This window comes from Strix uralensis, chromosome 2 (genome assembly GCF_047716275.1).
Source record: "Strix uralensis isolate ZFMK-TIS-50842 chromosome 2, bStrUra1, whole genome shotgun sequence".
Classification (NCBI taxonomy): Eukaryota; Metazoa; Chordata; class Aves; order Strigiformes; family Strigidae; genus Strix; species Strix uralensis.
The window spans coordinates 12866241-12880145 of NC_133973.1; the positions used below are offsets into that span (position 1 = coordinate 12866241).

General features: G+C 40.7%; 1 protein-coding gene across 1 annotated transcript in view; it reads left to right on the forward strand.

Annotated features, from left to right (window-relative positions):
• Positions 1 to 13905, forward strand: part of ALCAM (activated leukocyte cell adhesion molecule) — a 122935-nt gene that overhangs the window by 85658 nt on the left and 23372 nt on the right. Inside the window, exons 2-6 of the mRNA XM_074856156.1 lie at positions 705 to 805; positions 3574 to 3793; positions 7854 to 7918; positions 8338 to 8425; positions 9284 to 9466. Of these exons, the coding sequence (XP_074712257.1) occupies positions 705 to 805; positions 3574 to 3793; positions 7854 to 7918; positions 8338 to 8425; positions 9284 to 9466 (657 nt within the window). The remainder of the gene's footprint in view (positions 1 to 704; positions 806 to 3573; positions 3794 to 7853; positions 7919 to 8337; positions 8426 to 9283; positions 9467 to 13905) is intronic.

The following is a 13905-nucleotide window of genomic DNA, read 5'->3' on the forward strand; positions in this document are numbered from 1 at the left end:
TTGGTTTTGTTCAATTCACGTATTTTGGACAATGAAAATAAGTGGGTCAGTTTTATTCTGTAAATTTGTGTGCATTAGCACAATAACATTGTGCTGAGGTTTCAAAAAAAGCTATTCTTAAATAATTCATTGAAGCATTTCACTTCATTTTTGGAAGATCTAACTGTTCAGACTAGTTTGTTTCCCAGGTGTAAGGGTACCCAGCACTTAACACTTTCTTTCTTTCACGAGTCTTTATGTAGTGCAGCAGTCAGAATATCGCTTGTCTGCTGGCCTCCTCACAATACTGCATTGCAACATAAACTCTCCAGGCAGAAATGGCTGTTTTTTCAGATGAAGAAAATAAAGGTTTAGGGATTTTCCTTTTAAAGTTTTAAGTTTGGGACAATAGCTGTGGATACTGATTGTAGTGTACATGTTCATCCAGTTGAGCAGGTGCGATCCAGTTTGAAAACCTGCTTGGCTCCCACTGACTGCAGCAGAAAATATGAGTATGAAAAGATCATAATGTTTAAGTAAAGGAATTCAGTGACAGGAATCTGTTTTATCGGGAGGTTGGGGATAAATCCTACATGCTGGAAAAATACCCATTTACAAAGGACGTGGCTCTGCTTTTGTAATAGCTGTGAACCAAACATTAGCTAGCATATGGAGATTTAAGAAAACGCTTAAAATTGTTTCCTCTCTTTCTGTTTCTCCTCTAGCTCTGGGATTGTACACAGTAAATGCAGTATATGGAGATACTATTACTATGCCTTGTCGTCTAGAAGTACCAGATGGTCTTATGTTTGGAAAATGGAAATACGTAAGTATAGCTTACCTTTACATTCATTACAGGTGGTATAAGACGATGTGTATTTTTTGTGTGTGAGATTACAAGACTCCAGTCAATAGGATTTCTGCCTCGAATACGAAGACTTTCATTCCTGGGTTTGTAGGACTGCAAGATTCCAATCTGCATAATTTCTGCCAAGCATAGATGAGAGGTTTGAGGAATTGATCTCATTGTTCAAGAGAAATAATTATTCGGGAGTTCTCTGCCAACCTGAATTAGAGATCTGGCATGTTACCTAGTGGTGTCTCACTCGCTTGACAGAGCCATCGTTGTACATTTGAATACTTTTGAAGTGGGCTGCCTGAAGCAGCATGTGCATGTGCTTCATCCCTGGGAAGGTGCTGTCCCCAGGTCTCGTTGATCTGACAGTCACTCAGTACTGTTTCATGCTTCAGTGTGTTTAATGTACAGCGAAGAAGAGGGCAGAGCCGACCTTAGTAGAGTTGCTGGTGGTTTCGCTCTGCCATTTCTGGCATGTGGAGAGCAGAGGCAAAATCACCAGTGTGCTCCTGGTTGCCTTGGTCAGCCTGCAGTAGGAACACCAAGGGTGCCCTTCTCCTGTGTGCAATCAGAATCCAGGGCCAAAAGGAGAATAAGCATATCAAAGTCAAATGAAACCTGGAACGATATGTGGAAGAAACCGTCAGGATACCAGAACCCTTCTCAGACTGACAAGGGACAACTAGTTTTCCTGCTACTGTAAATTCATCTAAATCTTCTCTTGTGCTCAAACCGAAGTGTTACCGGCAACAGGTGCTGCTTACTCTGACACTGGATTTAAAATTACATAGTGTTCTCTCTCTCTTTTTAAATGGCATTCACCTGCCTATTTTACAGCAGACTGGTCTGCCACAGGGGGTGTTTCATAATCCCCCCCTGGCTCCTTCCCTTGGACCTGGAAGTTTCCAGATTTTGCAGCCCTCTCAAGAGTTCCTGCTGCACAAACACGTTTTGGGAAATGAAGTCAGAAGTCTGGAAAGGACGTTTTCCTAAAAGGGATAGTCAAGCTCTTTCATATAAATGTTCAGAAGATGTAGGGCCTACAGTTTGCAATGTGCTTTTTAGTCTGCTGACTTTTCTTGGGAAGAAGTCCATCTGTATGAAGATGCAAGGCTATTTTGAGAAAAAGAAATGCATTATCTCTTTCCGGTGCATTTGGATTGATCATCTCAGACAAGTACCAAGCAGCGAATGGGATGTTACAGCTTCTCCTAAATTGAAAGGGACGTGAAACCTAATGTGGAGAATGGCCCATCCAGTTGCTATTGTATGAAGTTGTTGATGCAGCCGCACAACCCAGTGAAAGTGATACCCGTTCTCCCAGGGCAGCTCCCAGTATGGCAACACTTGTTTTTAGCAGGGGGAGGGTTTGGTTTAGGTTTTTTGGTCAGGTGATTATTTCACTGGAAGAAGGAAGAACTCCGTTTTCTGCTTTGCTGCCTTGGAAGTAGCAATAGGGGTTGGTGGTGGGAGCCCGGGCGCACTGGGAGCCTTGCACTGTGACAGGAGCAGGTCTTGCTCCCCTCAGCATCTACCCGTGCGTGCTCGGCCGCTGGGTACGCTTACGGAGTTAAGAGCTCGTTTGCGCTTGAGAGCCAACTTCATGTGTATCGAGTCAAGGCAAAGCTTTCTTTCCTGTGTCACAGACGTCTGGAGTAATACGAGAGTTAAAAGTGGGAGAGGGAGAAAGACTATAAGGGAATTTAAACTTCACGTTAGCTGTTGCCTCCTGCTCCTTGCCCAGCTCTGACACCACTCATCTCTTGTCACAGCATCGTCATGCTTTTGTGGGCTCTGCAGTCAAGCTGAGGTATTGTGCTGGGAACACTACTCACATCAGTGCTGCAAGGTGCAAGGGATAAAAGGGAACGAAAACCTCTTCCAGCCCCCAGCACAATACTGAACATAAAGATGGCGTCAACCTTTCACCTTACTTTATTTAAAGGCAGACAGTGTCTGTCCCTGCTCTGTGTGTGTGTGTAGGGGGGGCAGGGAACAAAGTCCTGCAGAACTCAGGCTGTAACTTTGTCTCTCATAAAAATAAATTTTTTATATGGTAGGTTTGTGCAAGGCTGTCAACTTTGTATTCCTTCTTAGAATGGCAACTGCATACTTATTAATATAAGGAGGACGTCTAGAAAATAATATTTTGCAGATTATCCTGAGATGCATAAATAACAATATTTGATTGTATGTATATTCCCATGCTACACGCTCTTGGGTCTTTTGAAAACAAAGGGGGAAAAAAGCTAAAAACTAATTTAGAATAAAATAGGCAGTTATGCCTGATTAAATCCTGCATTTGAAATGAAGTCTGAATATCCCAGACAAACAATATGAATATGTAAAACAATCATGAACAAAAAGGAGACTGAAGCTTTTGAGACCAGCCCACAAATGCTTCTATTTCAGATACTTTTTCATACAGACAGAGGCAGGTGGTGCCAGAACCACCAGCCTTCATCAGAGAAACCCCTGTGCTATGTCGAGATTGAGCCAAAGGATTGAAATTATTTCTCCTGATGATATTCTCAGTGTGTACCACAGCAGTCTTAAACTAGCTCTTGTATTACACTGAATTTCTTGTTTGTACAGCAGAAATTAATCAGGAAAAAAGCCATCTGATGCAGTTTTTAGATTTTTTTTTTTTAAATTACGGGTTTGTACCGATTGCAGATCTTCAGGAACTTCTAAGTGGGTGTTTATGCAAAATAGAGGTGTTTATCCTTTTATTATAGGAAATGCCCAATGGATCTCCAGTATTTATTGCCTTCAGATCATCAACAAAAAAAAATGTACAGTATGATGATGTACCAGACTACAAAGACAGGTTGAGTCTCTCAGAAAACTATACATTATCCATCAAGAATGCAAGAATCAGTGATGAAAAGAGATTTGTATGTATGCTAGTTACAGAAGACGATGTATCCGAAGAGCCAACGATAGTCAAAGTCTTCAGTAAGTAAATCTAGTTGTTACTACTGTTAACATTCATCAGCATCTGAATTATAAGTTACAGAAACTTTTGTTTAAGGGAAAGATTAAAGCCAAGAAAGTAAGTTTGGCTGAGTAAATTACTAGGACTAGCAAATTTCTGCAGCTTTCAAAAATGTAATCTACTGGTGGCATTTACGTAACAGGACTGCCTGCACTTGCAGTTTATTCATGATAAGTGCTGGCTCAAAGAGAATTTTAGTCTTTGATAATGACTCACTTGTGTGATGTCATTTGGCCTTGGAAATGAAAAATGTAAAATTAGCACTGATTATTTTCCATTTGTTCTCCGAGCGAATTTTTCTGCAAGAGGGAAACATTAACTGTGTGCAGTCTGCAGGATTAGATCAACGGAGAGGTTTAAACCAGCTCTGAGCAGCTAGTATGCAATGGGTATGAGCTGTGAGCGAGAGGCTGGAAAACGAGTTGCTAGCCCCAAATGCTTATTTTGTCCCCTGCTGAACTATCAGGAGGACCACCAGTCTGCTGTTCTGTTGTAGAGCACAGAAAAGTTAATTAGTGTTCGGTATTGCTACGAACGGATTGCAAGGCTGACCCACAGTGGGAGGCCCAGCACTCTGAGGCACAGTCCTGCTCTGAGCTTGCACAAGAGTGTGGACAAACCTGGCCTCTTCCTGGTGCTGATTCAGAGTAGACATGTAATCCTTCAAACCCTGAGTCCGCTTGTGGAGGTGTCCCTTACTCCTTTTTACGGGCACAGGTCTGCTGAGGCTAAGGTTAGCGTTTGTAATTGCTGCCCTGTGACTGCTGTGGATATCTTCCTCAGCTTCATGTTTCTATTTGGCATTTTTTTGGCCTTTGTTCCTCTTCAGATGCAGATTTACACAGTCAAAGTCAGTCTCTGTGTGTTGCTTGCGGGAATGGGCAATTTTAAACAGATAACGCTTCTGCTTAAAAAACGCAAATTCATGTTTTGGAAGAGAACCCTTACTCTTCTCTCAGAGAGAAGGTGTCGGGGAGTCCTCGGTGGTGTCTAGGCAGAAGTTTGTCAGTGGCATAAATGAGATTGAAGCTAGATTAGAGTCAACAGTAATTCCTCTTCCTCGTTTCACTTTCAATTCAACTGCAAGAGCAATCGAATTAATGACAACAGGGAGGAGTGTGCTCAGAGCATGCATAGTAAACACAACGCTTCAAAGGAAATGATAAAGAATTATCATGTTTACTTATTGCACAGCAGTAAATATGTAGATGAGACAGTGGTATATGGTGAAACAAAATGCTAACTGCTTGAATTACTGTGTACTGTACTAAATATTAACACAATGCTAACTCAGCCATGGAGCACAGCTTGTATGTTTTATTGTATGCATTAATACTAATAGAGAAAGCTTCTATTTACTAAGGAAGATAAGAATAGAGGGTGCCACATATGTAATGTGGCTGACTTAGCACTGCAAGAGAAAATTACCTTTGCTGGTTTTCATTTTGAGTTCACAGCTTTAGGGTTCTCTTAATATTTCACTTCCTTGAGTCTGGTTTTTGGGGTTTAATTTTTATTGTTGCTTGCTTGCTTGTTTGGTCTAATTATGAAAGAGTTAAGAGTAGCCTGGGGGCTTCATTTATTTAACCAGTGGAGTTCCTAACTCCTTGAACCACAGATAAACAGAGCTAAGCTGCCAACTCTCATAAACCAAAATCTTGTGCACCTGAAACTCAGCTGTATCCCAGAAGTCGTGTCTGACTCTGGGTTTCAGTGGAGCTTGTCACGTCCTCAGCTGTGCTCCCTGATTAACTCGGAACTAACGAGCTGAAATGGCTCATTGCACAGGTACCACCTGCTAGTCTCACTTGCTGGACTACGCAAACAAGCTCTACCAGCTTTCCAGATGGATCCTGTCAGCATCTTTTTGTTTTTTCTGGAATTAAATGGCCAGAGTCTCCAAAGCAGAGCAGCCCGGCGGACATCAGTTGCTGTCCTGCTACACCAGTGCTTGGCTTTTGCAGACAGAGAGCTCTTCTCCCCACTATGATAGGACCTGTATAGAGTTGCAAACTACTCTGGCAAGCTCTTAAGCCCAGAGATAAGCAGTGTGCTGAAGTTGCAAACCCACCAAAGTGGGCTCTACTGCTGCCAAGTTTAAAATTTCTTCTCACTTCAGACGCTGAACTAGTAAATGCCAAATAAGTCTCTTCCTAGCAAATTACCTTGGGGCACGTGCTGTGGCTGTGGGGATTTGGCAGCAGGCGTTTCCTTTCAGAGACTGCTGAGAGAAAGCAGGTGGTGGCCTCTCAACTGGAGCATCTGCTCGGTCACCAGAGCACTTAAAGTAGGGAGAACCACTCAGGGCCCATGGAGCAGGAGGTCCTCCCCTTCCCTCAGCAGGAGCATTGCAGGGTGGAGCGTCCAAAGCACCAAAAAGTAGGTCTTCTCAAACCAGTCCTACGGGAGATGAGAGATAAAAGGGAGTAAAGCTGAGGTGAGGGGAAGGTGGTGTGATTTGTGGTTTGATCTGCTGGTGACTGTGACAGGCAGCCAGCTATGCCTGTTTATGGGACCCGAAAATCTGAACCAGAAGGCCTGTTAATGGTCTTGTAAAACCACATTTGCTTGAATTCACATGAAAATGTTTTGTCCTTGACAGGTTATTACAGAAAATAGGTTAACCTTTTTCCTTTAAAACTAACGATAAAACATGCACATATATAAAAAAAAATAAATAAATCTTTATTAGACCTTTGAAAAAATTGTGATGGTTTTGGTGCATAGCCTTGACTGTTTCTTTTGTTTGTTTTTGGGTTTTGCCACAAGCAAAGTTGTTTGAAAATGTCAAATGAATAGCTTCTTTTATTGGCTTTCATTTCTCTTTTGAGCTGTTCCTGTTTCATCCTGGCATAGTCTTCCAAGTGAAGAACATCTGTGCATTTGTGTGCACATGAACACGCACACATACATGCACACAGAGCAAATGGATTATTGTGGAAATACTGAGTCTTGCTATCGAGAGCAGGAACAATCCACCTGCACATTAGTAACTTCATCATTGTGCAGAGATTTTGGCAAGATAGTGTGAAGTTCACTTTGGGCTGGGATTACTGACATACATACACTATTTCATAGGGAGCTTGATTTGGGAAAAAGGTTCTGTAAGCTGGCATGGTTAAGGATGTTTCGGTCTGTAAAAGTATGTAATATGTATGCTTATTTAAGCAGTATAGCTAGGGTGTAGAGACTTTCTTTGACTGTATAAACATTGATTTATTTTTTTTTCCCCTCACTCTTCCCCTCTTCTTTTAAAATTGTGGGGAAAACTGTCTCTTTTGGAGATAGAAATTTGCATTCCGGGCTTCAGGCCAAACTATTTTAACAGACAAGTTATGTAGTCTCTAGAAAGTAGTCTTTTATGATGGAAACACTGATAGATCCTCCACTTTGGCAAGCTAAGAGGTCCATCTACCATAATAAAAGTAAATAAGAAGACATACTGGCACTGAAGAAAAAGTTATTTTTTTAAGAGAGTCATAACTAACTCAGAATCAGTTAAAGTAATTACACTTATCTCTATCATCTGAATTTCTTAAATGTAAGAATCCCAGTTAAGAAAAATAAACATTAGAAGAATGATTGGGTTGAATTTGTTCCTTTATAATGTGACAGCTCAGCTACAGTAATATCCAGAGTAAAGCTGCTTTTCTGTTGCTATAGTTTCTGTACCAGTGGTTCCTTCTCCAGCATGTGTATCCTATAAATCAGAGAGATCAGAGTTCACAGGTGCTGAACTAGTCTGCCTGGCTAAAATATATATTGTCAGAATGCATGGAATCCATTATGGAAAGTATGACACATTTTAAAGTGATGGTTTTTCCTTTTCAATCCATTTGCTGCTGTTGAGGTAGAAGTATCTCAGTTTTTCTTCATTTAATGGCGAGGCATAGGTAAGACTATACTAGGCCAGATTGTTCTATTTAGTCTCAAAGTCCGTATATCTTTTAGCAACTTTTTGTTTTTCGAAGAGCTGTTTGTGCTCCCTTCACCAGTACTTTTATCCTATTTATGTTCTAGAACAACCCTCTCAACCAGAAATCTTACATCAAGCAGACTTCTTAGAAACAGAGAAGCTACAAATGGTAAGAGCAGCATTCTTCCTCAAAGTTATGTGCCTGACAGCTTCCTGAAGCCCCTTTACAGGTCAAGATGGAGAGAGGTGGTGGACTGAGGCTTGGAGAGGGTGAATGTGCGTGCACACCTGCCTGTGAGAGATCCTCGTCTACAGCCAGGCTGAGCGCAGAGCACTTCCATTGCCACTACTGTATTAGCCCTGCCAGATTCTGCAAACAGGGGCCATCCTGATCTTAGACCCACCACCAAACCCTCTTCCAAACCATACCTAAGCCTCACTGATGGGATTTGTCCTATTTAAGAAAAATGGTTAGGGTTAAGCATTTGAACTATCTAGAAATTTTTACCCAAAGCAGCATAAGCAAAAATAGAATTATATTAAAACATAGTGGACAAAAACAGTGACTATTTCCTATCTGTTTTGCAGCTCGGAGAGTGCGTTGCGAGAGATAGTTATCCCGAAGGCAATGTTACGTGGTACCGAAACGGGAGAGTTTTGCAGCCCGTGGAAGAAGGTACATTTCAATAATGGCCAATGTCCCTGAATCCACAGACAGGTGGATTCATGAAGAACTGTGTTTATAAGAGTTGTTCTGCTTTAGTCTAATGTATTGTTGCTTTGAGAAAAACTACTCATATGGAAAGATGAAACTGGAAGGAAAATTCTAGGCCTTTTAAGAGCACCCAACCTATGCCATATAATCTCTATCTCTCAGTTCCAGCTTTTAAAACCACGTCATCGGGAGGAGGGTTGCCTTTGTTAATGTTACTGCAAAGCTATTCTTGAGCCTGTGGAGCTAGTAGAAACCTGTAGCTAATTTCCAACTTCTTATAAGGTATTAACTATCTTAATTTCACATCTGTCCAATATTTTGGACTGTGTAGATCATCGTCTCCTTATACAGGTATTTATCTTCCAGGATATTTAAGAACAATATTTTTTTTCCCTCCCTTTCAACTTTGATTTTGACGGGCTAATCAGACCACAGATTCTACCTTCCATAAAATAGAGAATGCTTACAAAATAAAGTTATAAATATGATCCTAAAAATTGTTTTTGCCAGCATTTTTGAGGCCTTCTGTCTGTCTTACAAATTAAGCTGAGAGTTGTATTAAAGACCCCACCAGTTTGCAATTAGTTTTTTTGTTTTGATTTATTGAAAATGTACAGTATGTTAGGAGTATGTTGTTGATAAAATGTTCCTGGTGGATGTCAGTGGCAATACTAGAGGAAAACTGTACAGTCTCCTGGGTAATTTGTCATGTTGCTTGCATATTTGCAGCCTGATAACAAATGCAGAGCGGGCAATAAAATGTAGGAAAAAGGTTGCAAATTCTGTCTGTGTGACACTGAAATAGTATTTCCTTTTCAGTTGTAGTCATAAATTTGCAAAAGATTGTGGACAAATCTACTGGACTCTTCACCATGACATCATCTCTTCAGTACATGCCAACAAAGGAAGATGCAAATGCCAAGTTTTCTTGCATTGTGACATATTATGGACCATCTGGCCAGAAAACAATACAATCTGACCCTGTTGTCTTCGATGTTCACTGTAAGTTATTATAAAGCATTTATTGCTGTATGAAGTCTACCTCAGCAGTGGGGGGGAGCAAAATCAGACAGTTTACAAAATTACAGAGACATTGCTACTTGGCTGTCAGGATGATTCTTCAAAGCTGATTTGCAGCAAGAAGGTCCAGGTACATTGTCTGTGTAATTTTTACTTATCTTCAGATTTACCTGTGATTTATTTCTTCGTTAACAGTAAAATGCTGAATGTCAAAGTTGCGTTGACAAGAGGAAAGTGATAACCAGAAAAAGTTACAGTGAAATGGGCTTTTCAGAACTTGAACAAAAGTTAGAGAGCTTGATTAGAGTGACTCTGTGTCCCCTGAAATACACACTAAAATACACAAAGCAGTTTTTTAGTATACTCATTTTTCATTTTTGCAGAGTCAGTCCCAAACAGCTAATGCTGGCAGACCACCTTGCACAAAACGCAGTAGCTCATCTACAGCTGTAAGATGCTGATTTTTACACTTAAAATTTATAATTTGAATATTGGTGGACTTTTAAGTAGAGAATTTGTGTAAATAATTACTTCCAGCTGGCCTGAGTCCTAAAGCAACTTCCTTACTGTGTTACTGACCGATGTGGAAATCGTGATTCTCCTTGAATAAACAAAACAGGCAGTTGGCGAGGAAGGGTCAGAGGGGGTGGTAGCGGTTAGAGAGGGTGGAAGAGCCATTTCAAAATCTGGTAAAATGACACTTCTGAAGGGCTGCAAAACGCAACAGGTCATAGCAGAACGTAGAGGAACAGGAGATATGCAGTATGTCCAGTCAAGTGTTACCTTTCTGCACACTTCAGGTTATACCTCAGCTTATGAAAGAAGTCCCTGTTGTGGGAATGATGGAGTCTAAATATACAGTCCAGCATCTAATAGGGTCTTAGTATACATTGTGTAACAACTCTGTAATCCAGTTGAATGCAAAGAAAGTCAGTAAGGCAGTGGATTTCTCCAGCTAGCATGTGTGCTCTGTGGCCCTGAAAATGAAGCCACGGGCTTGAAGTGGCAGGGTGTGTTCTACCTAGAGGACTAGTTGCTTCTCCTTCACAGGTAGTTTGTTGAGCTGCAGAGTAGGGGATTAGTTTTGACCTTGGTCAAATCAAATCAAACCTTGGAGCGGTTGCTCCTTGGTTTCACCTGGAGAAGCCAGAGTACATTAAAGCTTTATTTTCACCAGCTGTTTCTCCAGAATGACAACTGGCAGAACTTCTGGGGAAGAAAATCTCTGGGACAGCAACCATTATCCTTGGAAATAACATGGAGATTTCAAGCCTGCAGACACCTATCTCATCACTTTAAAGCTAGAGAGAGGGTTTTTTATATTTTGGTTTTGCTTTTAAATTGGGTACCAAATTTTGCTGGGTTTTTTTTCTGTCATCTGTGGAGCCCCATGTCTGTGAATAACTCTTGCTGTGTATGGCAGATGTTCACAGGGAAGGAGTATAATGACCAGAAAGCCCTTGTTGCTATTACTTGCCAAGAGATGCTTTACTTTCCTCATTTCCCACCACTTTCATGCATTAGGCTACTTCACCTGTTGAGGATGAGGCTCTTGCAGATTCCTGTGATGTGTGTACTACATGCGCTTGCAGTTAAGGACTTCCCAATGGGAAGGAAAAAGAAGGCTGCACAGCACTGCAGAACAGTCACTGCACCCGATATCGTGTGCGCTCTGTATTAAAGATTTAATGTTTGTTAGACTAGCTCTTTTAATCTTCGTCTAGTAACAGCTTAATTAAGATCTTCCTCCAGAGATGGGCACTATCATTGTGCTGCTAATTAGCCAACAGTGGGAGGCAGGCGCACCCTTCAGTACTGAAGAGGCCCTGAGTATGAACTTTGACTTCAGAATATGGGGTTGCCCAATTTCCTTTTTGAGTATTTTCGGTTGCTGTAACTTCCAATTCCTTACTCTGCTCAAATGCATCTCTAAACGAATTTGTGAAACTCTTTATTAATAGATGTCCAAAGCTTCAACAGATGAATTTTGTGACTGATGTTAGTTAATGATAATGTCTGATTTTTGTTTTTTAATTTAGTTCAGTGATCCTAATTAGTTTCTTTCTCAATAAATGGGACTTTTAATGAGTCAAATGTAATGCAGATGAAAAAAAAATCCTGACTGCGACTGCGAGAAATGGAAGTCTTTCAGCCTTTTTTTTTCAGATTGACTGAAACTATCGTGTTTTGCAGCTCTGAAACAGGCAGAAAAAACTCATAAAGACCTGCTGTTCATTCCTTGCAATTTACCCGTTTATCCTAATGAAATGGAGAGAGCATGTTTAAAACCATGCCTACACTAGATTTTTTTTAAAGCTATACCTATTCAGTCAGCATCTAAGAAATGTTTTACTGTTTGTTGTTTTTTTAGCTTTGGGTTAGTGCAGTCTCTAGTACTCAAGTTGACATCCTGGAAGAAGCCAGCCACTGTAACCTAGTATAAGAAGAAGAGTGTATTAGCTCCTGTGGAGTTGGGTACTAGTTGAAGTTGGATAACTTAGCTCAGCTAGCAGTAATTATCAGCTCTGGTTTGCAGCTGTAGCAAGCAAGCTACTGAAAATAACATGAGTAATACAAGAGAACTCTTGGAGCTGGTCAGTCAGATAGTATCTCAGATATCTAAATTATCTAGACTCCAGTTATGTTGGGTTCTGCTCAGCATTAATCAGTGTAAAAAGATAATGTTTGTCAGGCAGACTTTCCAGTCATGCCCTGTTGTTAAGCATCTGTCTCGTTATGGATAAACCTCTTTACATAACAGATTAAAGACACTTTATACTCATGTTGCTTCCAGTGCTGGTGTTTTCCTTGAAATCACACAGTTGTGGCCATGGCAGGTCTGGGATAGCAGCATTCATTTACTAAATAACTGCCTTTTGGTGATGGCTCACAGAATTTTGCTCCTGCAGAAAGCAGAACCTCAGGTTTACAGAAGCACAAGGTGGGCCAAGCCAGAGATATGTGCCACTGAGAGGCAAGATATACTTTCACCAGACTGCTCCTGTTTATTAGTGAAAGCAGGGGAGCACATTACTCATTCTAAGCAGCACTCAGCATTGCACTGAACACTGTATCTTCCTGTCACCAGGTTGAGTCTTTCTCAGAAGGGTGACCTTTTCACCTTAGAGAACAATTTAATTAGTCTTGTTATTTACTTCTGCAGATTTTCTTTTTCTTCCAGTTTAGAGAATGAAATTAAAAATTTGTTCCTGGTTGATTGCAGTAGATAAAAGGGCAAGATATTCCTACAGGAAAGACTGATGGTTTGCAAGAATGTCATTCTTGTTTAACTGTGTCCATTTTTAATCCAGTTCTGTTCATCTCTGTGGGAAAACCTGTTCCAAATTAAAGTCCTAAAGTCTTCCTCATTATAATTCATCCCTTTTCAGTCTTGAGACAAAGCTGAAGCAATTCCAGGGTATATCTAGACATTCTTTATGATAACTTTTTCACATTTGGTCACCTTCACATAAACTTGACAGAAGAAGAGACAAGTTTCTGCAGCAAGCTTGCTCCCCAGACAGCCCCTGAAACGGGGTTTTTTGGCCCAGCAGCCACCAAGAGGTGTGCATGTGATTCCTGGCAAGCTACTTCATCACATCCGTTGTGTTCTACACCAGCAGTGATGCTGGACTTCCCTTTCCTAAGCAGGCAGAGTTGTGCTTCAGCTCTGAAGGTGCTGAGGTGGAATCTGCTTGAACGTGGAAGGAAGCCGAGGCTATTGCATCTGAAGGAGGGAGGATGTGGCTTGTTGAAGCCCAGTACCCCTCCTCCAATGAGGAGAGTGAGATGCTCTGTTAGGGCTCTGAAATCGAGAGGCCATAGCAGAATGCAGCTCCTGTTACTGAGAAATCCCATAGCAGAAGACAGACATGATGAATGCCTTAAGGGTCGGAAGGGCTGTAGAGCACACGCTTCACTAAACGCACAAAATCAACTGTCAGGCAAGGGTTTCTCTGCTGTGTAGATTTTTTTAGTGTCTAATAAGATGCACTGTACTGTGTCTTAATGCAAGACTGGCATCTTTGGTGGAATTTTATTTATTCATTGAAATTAAAACAGTGAGAGTAATCTACCCATATTATTTCCTTTAATTTTGTTCATTTTACTTTGTTTTCAAAAAATTATATTTAGGCTTCTACTTAGAAAGAATAGCATCTATTAAAGTATACTCTTTGCCTTAAAAAAATTACCAAAGTAAAATGTAAGTTATAGTTCAACTTCACTGAACATGACAGAAGTATGTTACATTTACAGTTCTGTCGACTATGTTAAGGGTCCTATTATATTCACCAGATTCATCTTTCTGAAAGCCTGTAGTGATCAGCATATAGAATAGGCTGAACATAGTCGCTTAGTTCATATTTCTTTCTTTTTAATGCAAGAAAGCTATTATCTAGTACTAATGCAAGGCGTTGAGA